Genomic DNA, 22,126 nt, shown 5'->3' with positions numbered 1-22,126 from the left:
TCACATTGTTAATATCAACTAGCTGACATGCCCCAGGACCACCAGGTAAACAAATATACTCTCATTAGGCAGGAGATTCCAGTGGCCTAGAGGTGGCTTCTCAGGAGCTGGGCAGGAACCAGACCACCTGAACTTGTGCACAATTACACAATATTTTTAAAGTCTTAAAATATATTTTTATTAGGTTGCTAAAACTATCTAGCAAAAGTAATGTCTTCTTTTATCAGCAGGCATTGCACCAGATACTGTGTATTCATGTCCAATCCAGTCTCACAAGAATCTTGAGCTAAGTGTTGTTATTATTGTCTTTTTACAGGAGGAAGAAACAAGCTAACAGAGATTAATTTTTCAGGGATTCTTTTGATATTAAGGGCATACTTTTTTGATCAAATGTATTGAATATATTGTTTTAGTTAATGAAATCTTAGTTTTTAATGTTTTTGACCTGCAGATATTTTTGGTAGTCAAATCTCATATTTTCTTTTTTTATTTCTTCTACAGTTTTTGCAGTTAAAAATGCTTCCTTATTCTAAAATTAGGGAAACACATTTTCATCCAGTTGTTTTATATTTTATTCTCTTCTCCTTCCCTCCCTCTCTCCCTCTCTCTCTCTCTCTCTCTCTCTTTCACCACTTAACACTGGAAGGCCATCTAGAATCTACTTTAGTATATATAGTAAAGTTCTCTCTATTAAACTTGATGTTCTCATTGACTGCTCAATAAATGACCTTACTATTCAAAATGTCATCTGTGATGAGATAAGGAGCAATGCCAGAATATATATAGTACATTTCTTGTGTCATTGAAAAATTGAAATGGAAAAAAAAAAAAGGTAGCTGAACTAAGTTGTGTGCTTAGTGATATAGTTGATTTACATTCTAGTGCCAGCTACTTATCTGCAAAATCTGCAAAAAAAAGTTTACCTACTGGCATCCCGGCCACAGACTACACTCTGAGTAGACCTGTCACATAACACTTTTTAACTCTAAGTCAGTGTTGCCCATGAAGTCTCCTTTGAGTTGCTAGAGAGCATTCTTTTTATTTTAGCCTGAAAGGTGAATCATACATCTCTGTCCTCATATATTTGTGAAATACTTTGAAGAGAACAACCAAAAAAAACAAAAACAAAATTCTGGATGCAGTCCATTGCAAATAATAAAAGTTGTTCTTTTGTACAAGTAATTGGTGGTGTTTTAGATTGTTTTATTATGTAAATCTAAATATACACCTATATATCTATATATAATATATATTTATATTTTTATACACCTATATTTCTATATATGGTATATATTGATATTTTTGTCATATATTTATTACATGTATTATACATATAGCATTCTTTTTTTCTTCAATCCTCTTTGTGAATTCCAACCAGAATATATAAAACTACTTTAATATTGGGTAAGGTTTTACTAAAATTTAGTTCCAGGTCTTACATATTATAAAATATGTAAATTATTAAGGAAATAATAGTTTTTAATTGTTAATAACTTAATCCTGTGAGTATTTTTCTGACCTTGCTAAATCTGGACATTTGTTGGACAGTGAAATTTTGCACCAGCTTAGCACATCGAGGCCAAAGACTTCTGTTCCCACCCGAAGAAGGAAGGCAAGAATATTAGCTTTATTTTAGAGATGATGATTGCCAAAGCTCACACAGCTAATAAGTACCTGAGTGGATGTTCAAAGTCAAATCTGTCCAACTCTAAAGTTCCACGTTATTAATTATTGTGCTATGCCAGAAGTGCTGAAGAGTCCTTCTAACTGAACTTTACTCAGCTTACTTCTGGGCTGCTCTGTATTATTTGCTCCTTCTTACTTCTTTGTTCATATTTTAGACTGTGTTTCCTTTCATTCTCAGCATGAGAGTTTTTACAGTGTTTCTAATGTACCATGGCTCTTCACACTGCAAGACATTGTCACATGCCACTCCCTCTGTCTGAAATACTTACTTTCTATCTCTGAGCAATTATCTACTGCTGATTATAATTCATATGTCGTATCAATAACCACTTCCTATAGGATGTACTCTCTATAGGTCAATCTCTGTATTAAATACTTAATAGCACCGTTTCTTTATAAATGTACATTATTCTTCTATTAGAAATATAACCCACAGGCTATAAGCCCCAAGAGGTAAGGAACCATGTCTATATTTGATTATCGTAGGATTTCTAATGTATTTGATAATGCTCAGTACATAGCAGGCATTCAATAAATATGGATTAAATAAGTGAATGCTTTAATATAGTAATTATAGTAAAATATTCTTGTGCATGAATATCAATGAAAATTTATTAGAGATATATATACATTTAGAATTATAAGCATACTTTTGAAAAACACAGAGGTCAAAGAAAAAATCATTAGGGAAACTAGAATAGTCTCAGGTTTAAACAATAACAAACATACTATTTAGCAAGTTTGTAGCATGCAGATAAAGCATCAGATAGAGGGAAAAGATTAGCTTTAAATATATATATAAAAATTAAATGAGGAAATTAATGACTTAAGCTTTCAAATTAAGAAATTATCAAAATAATAGTAAAGTAAAAGCAATTAGAAGGAAGAAATCATAAAGACTAGGAAATAATAGAATGGAAAAATGCAATAAAAATGAACAACAAAGTCAAAATTAGATCTATTAAAATACGACTAAGATTGACAAATATAAGATTGATCAAGAAAAAAGACACAATTCAACAGTATTAGAAACAAGAAAAGGAGACATAACATAGATGCCAAAGATATTGAAAATATACTAGTAAACTGAATACTTTCATGGCAAAAAATTAAAAACAGATGAAATTGAAAAATTCTAAGAAAACATAAGAAGATCATAAAGATCTATAACTATTTAAAGAAATTGAATCAGCACTTTAAAATCTTCCCAAAGAAAACACCAGTTTCAGACATAGGTATAGGTTAGATGATATTAATCTAATTTTTCTAAAAAAATGAAGGAACAGTTTCCAACTTATCATTTTAGGCTAGTATTAATGTGATATAAAAATCAAAAAAGCACAATTACAAGGAGGAAAGTTGCAGTCGTTTTTATCTGAGAATGATACAGAAATGACAAGGTAACATTTTCAAAATAAAGCAGCAATGTCTAAACAAAGGTAATACAAAGGAATAGAGTTGGACTTCTATCCATATAGCAAAGGTCATTTATCATTTAAAAATCTTAATCCTTACATTAACATTAAAGATAAAAACTACCTCAGCAGATACAAAAAAATCTCCCCCCCCCAAAAAAAAATACACTCATGTATATTTACCAAAACCAATGGGAAACATCATTGTTCATGGTGAAATATTAGAAACATCTTCTACAAAATTAAGAAAAAAACAAAGGTCTCACCACACCTGCTTCTATATGTATACTGGGAATATAAACAAGTCAAGTATGGTGGAAAATTAAATAAAAGGTGTAGGGAGGAGAATGGAAGAAACAAAGCTACTTTAATTTGCAAATGATATTAAAAATATGATAGACTGTACAAATAAAATATGGAATTAATTGATGAGTTTAGTAAGATTATTAGATATAAGACATACAAAAATCAAATGTCAACACAAAAATATAAAATATTTTTAATAATGATATTTTTTACTGTAGCAATAGAAAACACACAGTACTATATTTTATTGGAATAAGTCCAACAAAATATAGGAAAGTATATACCCCTATTAAAATTGATTAAATTAAACCTTTATCAATGAAAATATACCATGTTTGTGAATAAATGTAATATCTTACAGATGTCAATTCTGCTATAAGTGATTTAGAAATTCATAGAAATTCTAATGAATGTACCATCACAACTTCTCTTATAGAAGTTGGCAAAGTATTTCCTAAATTTATATATAAATGCAAATTGCCAAAAATGGCCAAAATATTTATGGAAAAGGAATAGATGAAGGTGGAGGCAAAGGCAGAAGATGAGGAGGAGAGTAATGTGAGAATATTGCTCTAGCAGAAATCAAGACTGATTTAAAACTAGAGTAACTAAGACATTTTGACATTTATACAGATATAGACAGTTAGACCAAAAGAATAAAATATGGGGTCACCAACGGGCCCATGCCTACATGAGAACCTGATGTCTGACCATGGTATCATTGCAGATCAGTAGAGAAAGTTGACTATTCAGAAAAATGTGATGGTTCATTTGGTTTTCCACATGTATAAAAATGAAATTAAGTACCTTCATCATTTGTTTCTAAAAATCAATTTTAGATAAAGAATGATAGATCACAGATAAGACTCTTAAGAGAAAATATATGAGACTGTCTTTAGGACTTTAGGGTTGAAATGATTTCTGAATTTTTGAATGCCTTCTTTTTGAAGGCAGAGGCATGAGATCTTATAAAATTGACACGGATCTTAGAATTGGTCTTGTTCGAATTTCTTGTTTGTGTGATGTTTCCTTTAATATTTGTTATATTAGACTATATAACACACATACAGACACACATGCATATATGTTATGTGTAAACACATAGCATGTATTTGTTTTTATGAAAATATTCTATAATTTTAAATGAAAATCAACCTAGAAAAGAGCGGCAAAATGAATATTATTTGAGTAATTGGAAAACTGAAGACAATCTCAAAAAAACCTATTATAACAATAAAAGAATTTTTATTGGCCTGTTACGAAACTATATAAAAATTTTTGCTTTCCAATGCATAAACAACAACCACTTGTAAACTATTAAGAAAGAGAAAAATCTGTATATTGATGATAGCAACAAATTAAATAAAATAAAAATTTAAAAGATAAAATATCTAGGAATATACTTACAAAGGAATGTACAAGACTTATAAAAAGAAGAATTTATAACCACACAGAGGGTCATAAAAGTGGTTTAAATAAATGGAAAGACATTTCCTGGTTTGGAATAAGAACAGTCAAAATTATAAAATGACAATTATCTATATATAAATGTAATGTGATCTGCCCAAAAATGCCAATAGAATTTTTTTTCTTTCCTTTTTTTTTTATTAGACATACTGATTATAGAGTCCATATGGAAAAATCAACAGAAAAAAATTTCTTGTTAAAAGAACGGAGGGGAGGATGAGTGAATGTATCATATATTAATACACTTCATAGTCGATAAAGCAGTTTGTGCTGCTGATAGGCAGACAAGTCAAAGGAGGAGAGAGTAAAGAGAATTCCCTTTGTAAGCAGGAAATGATGTAGAAATGTAGCATATACTAAAAGCTACACTCAGTGGAAGAAAATTAATTGTTTGGTAACAAAATAATAGGAACTTGATTCTGTACCTTAGACATTACATCAGAACACACCAAAAATGATTCTGTCTTTTGAGATTATTTTGTTTTGTTTTGTCAGCTTTTTTCCTTTTTTTTTAGTTTTTTAATAGGGAAAGTCTGATTCCAAATCTGAAATCTACAAATATTTAAGGGCAAGTCACATAAAATTAGTGACTTGAAATTAAATATCCAACATGGATGGACCTCAAGATAATCATGCTAAGCGAAATAAACCAGACCAAAATAAAAAATGGAAAATCACATGAAATCACTTATATGTGGGATATAAACCTAAAAGCAATAAATGAATAGGACAAACAGAGACTCATGGACATGGACAATAGACTAGTGGTTGCTAGAGAGTAGGAGGGAGAGGGGAGGTAGACAGGGTAAAGGGGGTCGAATATGTGGTGACAGAAAGAAATCTAACTATGGGAGGTGAACACACAGTGTAAATATATATATGCCATACTGTTAAAGTGTACAGCTGAAACTAATTGGATTTCGTTAACCAATGTCACCATAAAATAATTAATTAATTAATTTAAAAAAATTAAATATCAACTCGAAGAAAAAGTACAATTAAAAGATAAACTACAATTAGTGAAAGTATTTGCAACATATATGACAAAGTAATATTTTCCTTAACATAAAAAAAGCTCTTACAAATCGATACACAAATGACCAAAGCCCTGTTAGAAAAATGGCAAAGGATATAACCACACACTCATAATGATGTATCCACAGCTTATATAAAATAATTTTAGCATCATTCATAGAATGCCAATTCAGACCACAAAGCAATTCTACTTTCACCTATCAGATTACACAAATCTACACAGATGAGTCCATATTTACTCCCACTATAAGGACCATTTATTTCCCTTGGCAAGAAAACTCTTCCTGCCCTCTTCTCTCATTTTCTCGTACTCTTCTTTAGATCATTTCTTCAGCAAAATACTCATCGGTAAGTTAAATCCCTTAATATGTGCTCTTACAGGTTCTATTTAGTTTTCATTTCTAATATTTTCACAGTTGCTGGTTTACATTATTTCTATGATTATTTGATATCTAATTAGATTGTGCTTCCTGAAGACAGAGGCTGTATCTTGTTTTTGTGTGTGCGTGTTATTTATTGTTGTTGTTATTTAACATTGTATCTCTAACACCTTTCATATGTGCTCAATAAATGTTGTTAAATGATGTTTTGGTAACAGTGTGAAGTGAATGACAAGTGTTGGAATGTGTGGGAAACAAATATTCTTATACATTTTTAAGAGGAATATAAAGTAGTGCACTATTATTGGATGCCATATGGTAATATTTATCCAAATTTAAATCGAGGAGTGCTTTAGAATACAGTTTCAGCTCATTTTGCCAGCTTGAGTATAGCATATTTTAAATTATAATTTAATTCATATTTGTGTTGCTTTGTTTACTAGAATGGTTGAACATCTCATCTTTTTCTAGCTTGCTAAATTTAGCCCCCTTATGTAAAAATATGTAGCCAATAAAAATAATCATGAGAACTTAAAAATAGTTACTGTTTTACATTAAAAACCAGTATTTATTTTTTGACTATTTAGTATTTTTGACTATTTAGTATTTGGTAGCTCTGAACTTTCCTTTTCTAATTATAAAAAGGGACCTTTTAAGATATGTTGTATTCTTGAAATAATTCTGTGGCCACAAAGTTGTAGACAAAATTGTCTTGAAATCAGTATACGATATAGTTTTGTGATTTGACTTTAGCACATTTATGAGAATTGATACTTGTAATCGATAGTGTCAAGAAAATAAAAAGCTCTAGCGGAGTTCTATATTTTTATAAGTTAAAAGAAACTGCATTAAACATACACAATTCTTATTCACCGATTAAGAATTTCACATGGTAATTAGATTTCCTACTTCATAGAAATGTTGAGTGGATAAAATTACATAAATTGGAGGAAATTACTTATAAATCATGTCATTTTAAAAATAATTTTTTTATATGATCAAAAATGCTTAATTTTTTTGGTTTTTGGTTTGTTCTTTGAACCAAGGGGAAAAGACTAATATATATAACTAAACTTTGGCATGGAGATATGGCTTTTCCACTAACCTAGAAATTCAGGAGTTTCTTCAAAACTGAGAGTCTAATAAGGCAATAAATATGCAAAGTTAACTCCTTGAAGGCAGTAAATATTTGAGGTGCCTGCTAAAGTTTTAAGTATTGCTAGAGTGCCAAGAATACATATGCCCATGACTAATAAGCCTTTGAAATTAATGACATTTGTTTACATACTCTGCTGGAAATTGTGCCTGGATAGAACCAAGTGCAGGGCCAGGTTATAAGCCATCTTCTTCAGACATATGCATGTCTGTTATTGGCATCAATAACAGTTCTTTAGTCGAGACATCTGAAACATCTTTATCTCTTTCTCTTCTTAGCTCTTCCCATAATCGGTTGCCAAATTCTATATATCATTCTTCATCTGAGATAGCTGTCTCATCTATCCATTTTCTCTTGTTATTCCTCCAGACTTGGGCTATTGCAATATCACCTTGCCTTAACATCTCATCTTTTTAATATATCTCACACATTAGTCAGATCCTACTTCCTGAATCATGATCCTGATCTTCAGTTTAGAAATCTCGATTGCTCTTTACCACCTAATGAAGGAACTCCAAATTCCTTAGCCTTAGATTTATGATTTTATGGAGTAGTCTCTATCTACCTTTCAAACTTTATAATCCACTTCTCTATTTCATGAATGCAAATAGTCCACACTTTGCAAACTTCATGTCTTTATTAATGCTTTTTTTTTAATCCCAACTCCCAGGCCTACTGATTTATACCTCCTCCAATTTTACTTCTCCTTTAATGGCCAAGACAAATGCTATCACTTTTGGGAAATTAGACCTGAAAGTCCAGCTGGAAATGTGTTTCATATTATAACTCCTTTGTTCTGTTTATTGTAAATACCACTTGTCACTTAATTTCTAATATGTACTGATTTATTCTGATATTTACATACACAGACGCACTGCACACACAAGCACACACCCCCTACTGGACAACAATCTCTATTAAACAATCTCTAGGATTACTAGCTAATACATTTTTTCTCCCACAACAGTGTTGACTGCATTGTACATAAATGTTTGCTGTATGAATGAGTAAGCATTTGTTGCACAAATACTCATCTGTTGGGCAGTCATCTTGTGATACAGAGTAGAAGACAATTGAGTTCCAGGAGTAGAGAAGAGAAATTAGTTTGGGTCAAAGAATGCAATTTTCTTGACTGGTAAAAGAAAATATGTTTTTATGACTATACAAATATAAATATGGCAAAATATTTTTCTTTTTTTTTAGTACATGATGTTTCAGAATCCTACCTAAAATAAACTATATAGAAATATAATAATTAAATTACTTTTCATTTGTGATGAGTCTAATTTGAGGCCTATCCAACTATTTCACGCAAATCCCAAAGTCATGGACTTGGAAGGGCCAAATCCAGCAGTTTTAGCAATAGGACTATTTAATCTAAAATTCTGCTGATTCAATAAGAAGCTAGCATATGCCCCCGGAGAGACCATGTCAAACATAAATTTGGCTAGCCTCTCCTTGTTGAAGGAGTCCTTTTTAGAAGGGAATAAAATTTTTGCCTTTCATTCTGCATTGATGTGCAGCAGTATATCTACTATAAGAAACAGAGGATATACTCTAAAGGGAGAGTAGACACAGTAAAAAGAAAATCAGAAATGAAGATAAAAACAATATATCATCATCTAGGACTGTTAGGATGGGAAATACATGAGATAATGGATTGCTATAATAAATAAAATATAAATATACTCTTACCTACACCTAGAAATCCATTGCTCCTTAAAATGTTGAAAATTAATTATTCCGTTAATAATTCTCCTTGACCCACTAAAATTGATAATAGCTACATGTAAATTTCCTGTCCCTACAATGTACTTTTAGAATTTCCTATAGCAAAAGTCATAAGTATCTTCCTCTAACACAGATGCCTTCTTGATGAAGATTAGAAACTACAGAGTGGGCAGATGAGAGAGAAAGTGTATTAAAGAAACACAGACTTGGACCTGAATTCTTGTCATGCCAGCTACTCACTGAATGAACTTTAGACAAGTCAATCTGTCTGAACTAATTTTCTTCATCTCTAAAATTTGGATAAGTTTTCTTTTCAAGGTTCCTTATTAGATTGGTGATGCCCTAATTGCATAGTGCAATGGTTGACACATAATACAGAGTGAATGAGTAATAATTATGATAATTAGGAGTATTATAATGTTTTTTATGAATGCTTTAATGTAAAAAAAGATTTTCAGCGTGCAATGGCTGTACTTCTCTCAGTTCATTCAAGAAGTGATTTCGTATCCTTCCAAATTCTTACTGGATTGGCAGGAAGTCTTGTAGACCACTGTCATGGATTTCGTATTTGATACTTTATTTAGACAATGATACCAGTTAGATTAATAAGGGGTTTGTTCAAGTTGATCATAATAGTGGGACTTCAGCCAGTATAGATGTGGCAGCACTCCCACACCAGATTCTCTCTAATTCTAGGTTCAGATATCATAGTGAGTGGGTAAAAGAGGGGGGAAAAAATCACCCAGCTAATGAATGGCCTTAGAAAAGTTGGCATTCTGTTTGCATTTCTCTAACGTATCTTGGCAAATGTATGTTCTAGTAAGGCAAGCAACCTTGCTTGAGCAGAGTATTTATAAACTTTTCAGGCCACGCTTTCTCTAAGTCAGTAAGAGGCCATGTTAGTTTCAACTTTCCATCAAATTTACAGAATATTTAGTTGCTTCTGTGATTCTCTATCCGTTTATTAACCTGTAGACATTCATTTAATAAGGTATTGAACTAAATGATTAAAGGAATTAAAAATAAAATATTATAGTTCTTGTTCTCTGAACACTTAAATTCCAGGTGGTGATAATTTATATGTATTACTTAAAATTCACCAGAAATAGAGGTAGTTCTGATATGTCTTTTATGCTATATATTTGAAGGGCACAGAAGTTAAGGATCATGAGAAATATATGCTAGGATTTATTGAAGAGGCTCTTATACAGGAATAAAGTCTTAAAATTTGAATTGTATTTGTAAATGCACATAAACTGGGAAAAGCATTCCGGTAGGAAAGGATTACAGAGAAGGGTTGGCTGGACTGAACTGTTCTAGTGAAAATTACATTGAAGTCACGTTACAGATCATTTGAAAAAAACAGGATAAAAAATTTGGATTTTATCCTGTAGGTTACTGGTTCTCAGAATTTTGAATGAGTAAGAATTATCTAGGAAATGTGTTAAAATGCAGTTTCTCTGGCCTTATCTCTAAATATTTTCTTTAATTGGTTAGGGCATGGCCCAGGACTCTGCGTTTTTACTAACCTGACATTTGTGCCCTCCAATTCTGCCCCTGTTTTCAGTAATATTTTTTTGCCAGGAAAAATTAAAAGACTTTTGCTTAGGAAATGAGTGTTTTTATATTAATGTATTCATAAGAAATGAAAGTAATTAAAATATGGTTTATTAAGGCAAAGAGTTAAGGGTCAGGAGGTCAGTTGGTCAGACATTACACCAATTCAGAAGAGAAGAGAAGAGAATCAGCGCTTGTCTTGGTTGACAGCAGCGGGAGTGGAAAGGATGGTATAAGCAGGAGAGTTTTAAGGAAGATAGAACTAACAGAATCTAGGCATTTATTAGCTACATGAGGGCAAAGGATAGAGTGTTCCAACCCCAGTAGACAATAAACTTCCCGAAGGTAGGAACTGGACCTTATTCATTTATTTGACCCCAGCTCAGCGAAGTACCCAGCATATAGTGGGTTCTCAGCAGGTGTTTGTTGAATTGCTAGATACACCTGTTATATAATGCATAGCAAAGTCAAAAAGAATCTTTTTTGTACCTCTACTTTTTCTTTAACCTGTAATTTTTTACCTTGTTGCTGACTTGCTTTACATTGTCTTTTGACTTGCCAATAGAAGTATGTATTTAATTGTTTTGTGCAAATGGAAATGATTTAAACTATTTAAAATATAAAATGTAATGAGAATATTTTGTATTAATGTCGAGCTTTTTTTCATAAACACACAGCAATGGAGTTACATCAAAGCAGATATAGCCATTGAATTGCATGAAATTAAGTGTCATTTTGTGGAAATATTATCCACTTCCATTAGATATTGTGATAGTTTGTTTTTTTAATGGATTATTTTCTGTATAATATGTGGCTTTTAGTGGGACATAACATGTTATGATAAGATGTTTAATATATTCGGCACCAAAAAAAACCTTACTTTTAAAGTTTTACTGTTAACAAATCTGGTCTTTTCCAAATTATCCAAAAAATGTGAGTGAATTCATAAATGTTCTTTTCTCTAACTCTTTAAACATCAAAAGGGACCATCTTCAAATCCGAATGCTTCTCCAGCTTTCTGCAGGATATCACAAAACTTCCTGGCAGGGACTTTTAAACAAGTTGAGAAGTTTTATAAGATAAAAATATTTTTTCAGTTGACTTGACAACCATGTACAATGTTAGTGGAGAGTTTATTTGCCCAAGGCTCTTTGTCAAAATGAATTTGAACTGAGATTATTAAAATACAGCTCTGTTGCACAGTAAGAGGAAGGTGCTGCTAATATCTTAACTTTGAGAATGTTTTCCATACAATGCATGCAACTTGGTTATGGGACTATATATGTAAAGATAAATTTCTGCTGAGAGAAGACATTTAAAATTACTCAGAAAACAATAAATGATTTGCATAAGTGGAGAGTTTTGACCCAGAAGGAGACGCGCTGTAGTTTGGTGGTTTAGAGGTCCCTCTGCTTGGCTATCAGGTTGCCTGGGGCTGAGTCACAGCTTTGCCGTTAACCTCGGCACCTTCCTCATCTGTAAAATCAAAGCCACGATCATAGAAACATTATGGGATTTATTGTGAGGAGTGAATGATATCATCAGTGTCAATGATTAATATAGTGACTGGAAGAGATTCACAATTAATTATTTTATTTTAAATCTGCAGAATCAAGACTAAGTAATGTCCCTTGATGATAGTTCCAGTTGCATGGTTAAAAAAAGAAAAAAGAAAAAAGGAAAAAAAAAGAACAACCCCGTCCCAATTTAACGATAATCTTTTCTGTTACAAGTTAAATAGCTTTAGGAAAATTTAACTAATGGTAAACAATGCCTGAATCACCAGAGCTCTTCATGGCTGTAACTAATTTCTTATATGAGAACCAGGATCCCAAAAGGAAAATGATTATCTGGATGAGAAGTTATAATCTTCTCAGTTTGGGAAATCACATTACACTACTTTGGGAAAATGTCCAAATTGCTAAACCTTGGAAACAGTCCCTCTTCTCTCAAATGGACATATTATTTAAGAAGTTTTATTATTTCTGAAAAAGACCAGTTGCCTTTCAAAAATAATAGCATTTGTTTATGGTTTGAAAGACTGCACACCACAGATGGCAGTGTTGAGCATGCTCCACATGGCAAGTGGCTGCTGTTATTACAGAGTCACCCAGCGATGTGTGTTGCGGCCAGAATCTTAGGTGGAGGTGAGACAGTGATGCTGGCAGGGGCGGCATCAGAACCGTACAGTTAGAAATGAGTTAAGGCATCTTTATCCATTGTGCTATATTTATAATTTCTTATTTTAATTTCACATCCAAAGTCACTTCTTGCCATTATTATGTACTAGGTTTTCTTTAAGTCCACAATTTTCATTGAAGTCGACAAATACAGCAAATTAATTATGTTTATCTCTTTGTGGGCTTTTTTGACAAATTTGAATAATAAGATAAAATTTCCTGATTTACTGCCCCAATAAAAAGAATAGTTATGAGTTTATACTATATTCCAGCACTGTGCCAGCCATTTTACTTAACCCTCATGTAATCTTCATCACCCGTCAGGAGAATATTTAAACAAGTGAAGAAACTGAGGCACATTTATCTCTTTGTTATTATTTAACTTGCCTCTGTTCGCGTAAGTAAAGAGAGACAGAATTCAAATCTTTTTCTAACTCGAACGTTTTTCACTCTACCCCCTAGTAATTGAACTGGCTCATATTTACATGTATCTTTTATTTTTCCTCTTTATCTTCAAAGTATGAAAAACACACATCTTATTCTCTCTCTCAATCATTCTAGTTATGTGTATTGATACAAACCCTACTTAAAGACATTAATTAGACTAGGAAAGAGTAATGTAATTCATCATATAGCTGAATTTTTCTAACACTAAAAGTTAAAAATGATATTCAATAATGTGTTTTTAGTTTTATTTAGACCTTAGTTTTCATACTCTTCAAAGTTAGCAAACATAGTGAACCTTTCCTTCATTATTCTTATTCATAAATTAATTTATTTCATCTATATAATTTTCTTTTTTCAAATATGTTAAATATAACAGTTTTGATTTAAAAATTTTAATTTAAACAAAAATGTAGTTTGATAGCCTTTTTTTTTAATTTGAGAAACTTAGCAACTTTTATAATAATTCTTTTATCAGTGTTTCAAAGTATAATGTAGATATTCTTGTTATTTACAGTTTTTCATTATGAAAAACTTTTATTTATCATCTAGATCATTACACGGTGAGAAAATGAGATTCCTAGCTCTCCTACCATCATCTCCAACTTAGGATGTACAAAAACGGATTTTCCTCTTTCTTCTTCATTATTAACTCTGACTTACAGGCAATTATTTTAATGGCCTTTTTATGAGAATTCATAGGAGATTATATAAAATTTTTACTGAAATAGATGTGATTTCAGATGATGAATTGGTCCTGCAGTTGGGCATGGTTTATAAAATATTATTACAATATGCCAGAATCTTAGGGAGATGAATAAGTTTCCATCCTCAAGTAATTGCAGAGAAAACCAAAAGTAAAAATGTGTAATACGTTATAGAGAAGACTATCACAATATTCACAAGATCTTATGGTGGGAAAAAGAGATAGTACACAGAGGTGAGGTGGGAGTTATTAAAACAAAACAAAACAAAACAACAACAACAAAAACCTCCTGAAGGTAATCTATATACATCTTGAAGATAAATTCTGTTATCCAGGCAGACATTGAAGGGTAAAGCAAAACTTGGGTGATGGGGATCGGGGCATGAAATTAATATCAAAGTGAAATGGATAGTGACATCAGTGTTGTTAACCGGCAGTTTCCATACAACACTCTTCTTCTTTTTTCTCATATTCTGTAAGATCTTGGGAAAGTATTATCACCGTGCCAAAGTAAAGCGGATAGTTATATATTAGTCCTGCAACAACATGAATCGTTTTAACTTGAAAACTAGAAACCCCTTTGTATAAAGCCGAGAATATGGAAAACGCTAACAACTGCTATTTAACTGCAAGAGAATGGCAAAACACATAATAGTTTGGGAATCATTCAGTATTACAAAGAAATGCAAGAAATGGCTGAAATAGCGACAGAGGCAAATGCACCACTGTGTTGTAAAGAGCTGAAATTGCCATAGGAGAGCAGAGGGGTCTTAAGCAAGTCCAACTGTGTGTTTTTGTGTAAATAGAAAGCAAATTTTTTTCAGAAATAGAGAAGAGAGAGGTAGGAGGCTCCGCCAAGGTGGTAGAGTAGATGCTACTAATGTCCCCGGCCGCAGTTAGAATTAATTCTAGTAATCTGGTTCAAACTAAAAGTTTTATTAACCCCTGAATTTGGCAAATCAAAGTGCCAGTGTGAAATGAAAGTTGAGAGGAAGGAAGCTGAGAGAAAATTTTAAAAGCAGAACTATAGACCAGTTTCCAACACTTAGGTAAACAAAAATAGTCCAGAGAGGAAGGAAACTAGGTCATGATCCAAGGACTCATCCAAAGATTTGCCTGGGGTGGGCAGCAAAGCACATCACTACCACTACCAATATAATAACTGTCACACATGGAGTGCACACACACACAACCACGACACACACACAACACACACAACACACACTAACACACACACTACCACACCTCCCAAATGAGAGAGGAAGAAAATAGAGGAGTAAACAGAGGTTTGAAAGAGAAAATGGTGAGAACAGTTTTTAGAGATTTAGCATTCTTTTAGTACATCTTAAGTCAGATTTTTAGAATGGAATTCTAACTTAAAGGAACAGATTCAGGATTTAATGGAAAAGTTAAAGATGGCCACGGACGTGAAGTTTTCCCAGTGTTATACGATGAGTGGAAGAAGATGGCCCAGTGAAGCAGATGGGGAAAATAATAGTTTAATGTGGTTTTAGATTTGATAAAAGGTATGAGTAAACAAGAACAAGAATCTCGTTGTCAAATAGAAATTATTTCTGTATGTTTTGCACCTACTACTATGTAAAAACTATACCTATAAATCATTTGCTAGTTTGATTGGGGAAATGTTTTTTACTAAATAGAAATATTTACCTTTAATCTCGATAACAAAATTAAAAAAAAACAGAACAATTGGAAATCTATTATTTTGACCTTTAAGACTAATGTCTCTCCCATTATTTTAAGTATTTAGCTGTTATTTAAATGCAGTTATAAAAAACTTAAAAAAAAATTTTATCTAATGTAATTAAAAAATTTTTGATTATATTCCAAATCAGCATGGGCATTAATCATGACAATGACCACCCATCATGTGCTGATGGACTACATATCATGTCTGGTGAATGGATTAAAGGACAAAATCTTGGTGATGTTTCATGGTCCCGATGTAGCAAGGAAGATTTGGAAAGATTCCTAAGGTACTGAGGTCACTTACCATTGTCACATTACGAATGTTTGTGTGTGCCTGCTTCCTCTGTGCACTGGGGAGGTGGCAGAGCAGAGCAGAAAGGATGCCAGATTAGGAATCAAGGCACTTGGTTCCACTTCCGGCTCTTCTATTGACTCATACTATGAACTGGGACATATTATTTAACTCGTCTGCTTCTTAATTTCCACATTTTCAAATAAAGATTGGGCAACACAATTCGTAAGGTTAAAAATTTACCGTAGTGATAAAATCTATCACAGTATTTAATTGCCTCGTCAAAATCTCCCAGTGGAAACATTCTCATTGCTCAGTCTTTAGCAAAACTGTTGTTATCACAAAGAACCTCTTTAACAAAAGCTCCACCTTTCCACGTGATACTTTTAAACTCTGAATCTGTTTTCATTGCTGTGGTTTTCACCACTATAAATAGTGCTCTGTTCTTTTCTGCCTTCAAGAACAGTGATGCTTAGCTTCTGCCTGGCTGGAAAAAGAAATAAAAAATATTATTATTGTTCTAATTTTCATTTCAAAGGCCTTGTTCTTGACTTATTACTTTGGTAGTAGAAGGAGCAGCTGTAACAGTAGGTGATATTGCAAATGAGTGAGTGAGTGAGAATTGCTTAAAGTATCCAAAAGTCTAAGAAATACAGCAACACCTAGCTAGCTAAAGTCACTGCACAGATCAATTATATTCATTTTTCCATATTGTTTAAGTTGATAAGCCTATTTTTCGGCTAAATTAATATTAAAATCTACTAAATATAATATTTATGACGTTACCATAACTCTACTCTGAAATATATGCAATATATTCTATGCACATTCTCTGTCATGATAGTGTAGACGACAGTGCTCAGAGCATGTTGTATTTTGAACACACCACCTCACTGGAACAGCAGCCCTTCAGTAGGCCAAATGTGTTCCCAAGGAACAGGTATGATACTGTTTGGCTGCCTTCACGTAGATCAGAACTATAATAAAATTAAACGTCTTCTCATAAATAGAAGTTGTATTACAATGTCAAGTACAAACATATTCATACCAGGAATACTCACTAGAGAATGCTTTTCCATAGATTCTTTAAATCCCTGAATGTAGTTGATTTCTTACCTTCACAAGTTACTTTTGGGCAAGTTAATTTATGAGTCTGAGCTTCTTCATCTTACAAATGTGTAAAATAGCAAGAGTTCACAGTGTTATGTAGATTAGCTAAGTTAATCCATATGAAAGACCTTTATAAACCAAAAAGTTCTGTTAAGTTGAACATTATTCTTATTAGGGTTATCTTAAATAATTGTAAAAAAATGATTCTCATATACAAAATAATTTCTATGAGCTTGTAAATAAAAGTGAGAACATATTTTTAACATTATGAAATGTTTCCTATTGCATGCTAATGATAACAACTTTTCACATCACTAAATTCAAAATTTTACACCTATCTGCATATCGCCAGGTCAAAGGCCAGTAACTGCTTGCTACAGACAAATCCCCAGAGTGTCAATTCCGTGATGGTTCCCTCCAAGTTGCCAGGGATGACATACACAGCTCATGAGCAGTGTCAGATTCTCTTCGGGCCACTGGCTTCCTTTTGCCAGGAGATGCAGGTAAGGGTTGTGTCCAGGTGTTTTAAAATGTATGTTCGCATCTGTTGTTTAGCAATTGATTAGAGAAGGGGACGATGACTATATTTTAGAGTTTGTGGCTCAAAATCACTCCAATCTTGGAAAGAAGGAATTTTCTAAGAAAAGATTTTTGCATTTTTCCTCCTGGCACTTTGGAAGTGATAGAAAGAAGATGTAGGTGTTTAATTAGTGAGGAATGATCGAAGAATTTTTCCTTTGAAATGACACAGAAGTAAGGGAAATATTTGCATTATGCTATTTCAAAGCTTCTATTTTAAATCTCTTACTTTCTTAAATGATAGGAAACTGGGTGAAAATGTAATAAAAACAATATAAGAGTATGTAATTGAGGAGGAAGAGTTATATCTTTTACCCCTGAAAATGTTAAAAATATGTTCTATAGGAACAAAAATCAGAGAGTACATTTTTAAGTAGTTCAACTAGAGAAAAGGGGTAAATGTATGATGGTAAACTAAGCAGTGTCTGTGAGTATTCAAATAGTCACTTATTAGAGAGCCAGTTGTACAAGTCTAGAAATCTGAAGTCTGAAGGCTTGAGCAAAATGACCTTCTTAATCAATGTAAGAATTTACCCTTCTATTTTCCTTCTCTATTCCTGCTGCCTACCTCTTCCCAGCACACACACACACTAATACACACACACATACAATACTACACACACACTTTGTATTTCAGGAATAAACTGATAGTCACAGTTAGAGTGAATTGGTAGCTGTATTTCACTCTTCCTAAGTTTCCATGTTTGCTTCAAAGGAGTTTGGCTTTGTTGAAGACAATACTGTTTTGGATTACTGGTGACATAATTAAAATCCATTATAAGAAAAAGAGTATATGGCATTATGACATATTTTCTGCTCTCTCTGCTTTTTAGTTCTTAGCAAAAGAGTTGTTCACTTGTTTATTATTTTCTTCTTCTTCATTCCCCACACTTGTGTATAAGCTCCATGAGGGCAGAGAATGTTTCCTCAGCGTCTAGCCCAGTAGCTGGCACATGGTAGGCACTCGGTGAATATTTGACTTATGATTAGAATAAATAAATGTATAAAGGAGTTGGAGATGCAGTAAATGTGATATGTGAATGGATGTGTAGGCTATAACACTCATCTGGCAGCAGTGGAGCTCAAAAGGAACTGGCCTAGGTGAGTGATTGTGACCTGATATCCGAAGGTTTACATGTGGCAGAATCGTGGATCCATGGAACGCAGCACCAGGTGTGATAATGACAACTGTAGCCAGGTTGGCTCTATGTAACCTGTCCCTGATACCTCTCTATTCTCATCTACCAATCTTCTCGTTCACACCGCTGTTACCTCTGGGCCTTTAGATCGTCGAAAATTGGGTCACAATCTTCTTTCCTAAATCTTCATGGCAAAACAAATGTTTTGAGGTACACTGGGTTGGTTTTGTGGGTAGACACTTCTACATGCTGAAAGTATTCTTGTTTTGGAAAACAGAGCAGGCCACGTGTGGTTACTGTTGCAATATTGTGTAGGAGATAGTTTCTTTTCGTGCAGTGGAGAATTGTTAGAGCTGATAAATGGAAATTTTTCATGTTTTATGAAGTATCCCAAGTGTTAGAAAAACTCAGCCAGCAATCAACTACTAACATGATTTTGGTAAATTTTAGATGATTTTTTATAAAATTTATTTTTGAAAGCTTTTCGAAATTATTTTTAATGAAATATATTGCAATATCACATTAGTTAAATTTTACTTGTGCCATTCTACAATATTTTAAACTCTAAAATATATTCCACAGTATGTTAATTGTTTACAATTATGATTTATTTTGATTCTTAAAACAATTATATGCCATAGTTCTTATTCAATTCTATTTTACAGATCAACAATCTGAGGCCTATAGAAGTTAAATAGCACAATTAAGTTCTTACACTTATTAAGAGGAAGTGATAGATGCAAATGCAAAGAATAGGGTACATTGTAAACACTATGCTTTCCTACTTCTTATGGCATTTAACTCCTTTACATATTGTCTTTGGTATGGGAAAAACCTTAGATTATATTCTGTGTTTCAACTGAATCCATTTTGTCTGTTATAGTATCTATATCATCAGGGTTAAAAAGTATCTTAATTGATTTATTTTATTTTTCTAGGCTTTTTGCTCTATATATGGTTATTTCTCGCTGACCTACCTGTATAGATTTTTTTTTTCATCTCTGAAAGTATAACTGTTTTAGAGGGTTTTAAATCTATGTTTCTCAATATCCTAGGGTGCTGCCTTTTTTAAACTGAGTATTTTGCAAATAAAATTAAGTTTTAAGTTTTAGGTATCAGAAATGTCCTCCCTCCCCCAAATTGTATGTATGTGAAAATTTTATTTATAAAATCAGTTTTCCTCTAGTTTTACCTGTGAGTAATCTTAATCAAGGACAGTTTAAAAAATAATCCTAAGAAGGATTGGGCTGCTGTGGGAAGACAAGGAAAAGCAATGCCTCTGAGTGAGGGTTTGATTGGAGATCACTGCCTAGGCGAGGCATGAAGCCTGAGCTCTAACTGTGGTTCTGCCTCCGATTAGGTGTTAACTGCAGTCAAAGCTCTTTTTCTTTCTAAGCCACTGTCTATAGAATGAGAAGCGGTACTACATTATCCTTCAGAGTCTCTTAGAGCTAAGAGACTGGACTTTTCTGATTCCAAAATCATAATCTGATACTCCCCTTGAAAATCATCATTTCGATCCCAAATTAGTGCAGTGTGCAAAGTGTAGGAACTAGATAGATAGATAGATAGATAGATAGATAGATAGATAGATAGATAGAGTGAGACATTGAAGAGATTAGTTACAAATTCAGTCTCTGATTTGACAAATGTTTATTGAGTTCCAACTACTTTCCAGGCACTGCCCTTTGCACTAATAATGCAGCAGGAAACAAAGACCCTCACCTTCATGGAGCATGCATTTTAGTTGGAGGAAGCAGACAATAAGCAAATACATATATAATATATCAGTTGGTGATAAGTGTCTTGGAGAAGTAAAAACTTAGGTAAGAATGATAGGGAATACAATCAGGAATGAGAAGGTGCTCTTTTATGTAGGGTGATCTGGGAAGTCTTCCTGTAGAAGGTAGTATTTGTTTAGAGATCTGAAGGAATTGTGATAGCAAGGCATGCATTTATCTTGGGAGGATATAGCAAGAAGAAATAGAAAACAAAATGCCCTGGAATAAAGTTTGGTCATGTTTTAAGTTTAAGATGTTCATTAGACATTCAAGTAGACATGTAAGTATCAATAATATCCGGAGATATAACTTAAAAATATAAGGAGAAATAGTTATAAGTATAGAAGATTGGATAGTCCTGCTTGTTAAGCCACACACATACACGTTCAAGTAGGTAACACATAGAATCACTACATCTCTCAGTCTGCCGTCGAGACTTTATACAAAACCAATCCCTAGAAGGCAAGCTCTGTAACATCGAATGAGTTGTTAGTCCTTTTTACCTCTGTACCTCCAACACCTAAAAGAGTGCTCAATAAATACTTGTTCAGTGATAAGTGAATCAGTTGAATGATGGAATAATGATTCTAAGTTTTCACTCATATGAATAGTTGATTCTTAGATATAGGCATACCCCGTTTTACTGTGCTTTGCGAAATCATATTTTTTTACAAATTGAAGGTTTGTGGCAATCCTGTGTTGAGCAAGTTATCAGTGCCATTTTTCCACTAGGCTCAGTTGATGGTTAACATTTTTTAGTACTAAAAACTTGTTAATTAAGGTATGTACATTGTTTTTTAGACATAATGCTATTACATACTTAATAGACAACAGTATAGTATAAACACGAATTTTATATGCACTGAGAAACCAAAAAACTTGTGTGACTCCCTTTATTGTGATATTTGCTTTATTATAGTGGTCTGGAACTGAACCTGCAATAACTTCGAGTTCTGCCTGTATGTCACATGTCAAGATAACATGAAGATAACCTTATAAAATGTTAATTTAACCAGATTAATTATTTCATTAAAGTCAATGATTCATTAGTTCAATAAGACATTAAGTTATGACTACATAAACAACAACAAATAAGGGCAGATAGCTTGTTTCACAGTTTATATGTGAGTTGATCAGGCATCCCTGTGACCATTCCATTTCCAGTCAATTATAAATAACTATCCAGCTGCATAGAGTGAAGATTCATAGCAACTTTTCAACATGTGTGTTTCTGGTAGAATCTTAGAGACAATGGCAGTTTGGTCTATAGTATTTGAATTAGCTATTGCTCTTCCGTACTTGTATATAGATATTTGTACACAAGCACTAGAGACTTCAACATTACAGACATGCTGATCTAATTTATGATATAAATTTACCTTTAGGATAGCAACCTACATCTGCAAAATGTTTAAAGGCATAGCTGTAGAAGTGCTTGTGAAACATTTTGGC

General features: G+C 32.8%; 1 protein-coding gene across 1 annotated transcript in view; it reads left to right on the top strand.

The window, feature by feature from the left end:
• ADAMTS19 (ADAM metallopeptidase with thrombospondin type 1 motif 19) overlaps window positions 1-22,126 on the top strand; it is a 214,067-nt gene that overhangs the window by 99,189 nt on the left and 92,752 nt on the right. Inside the window, exons 9-10 of the mRNA XM_039880005.1 lie at window positions 15,920-16,060; window positions 17,528-17,678. Of these exons, the coding sequence (XP_039735939.1) occupies window positions 15,920-16,060; window positions 17,528-17,678 (292 nt within the window). The remainder of the gene's footprint in view (window positions 1-15,919; window positions 16,061-17,527; window positions 17,679-22,126) is intronic.

This window comes from Pteropus medius, unplaced genomic scaffold (assembly GCF_902729225.1).
Source record: "Pteropus medius unplaced genomic scaffold, Ma_sr-lr_union100, whole genome shotgun sequence".
Lineage (NCBI taxonomy): Eukaryota > Metazoa > Chordata > Mammalia > Chiroptera > Pteropodidae > Pteropus > Pteropus medius.
Note: the sequence above shows the minus strand (reverse complement) of the source record. Positions and strands in the feature narration are given on the sequence as shown.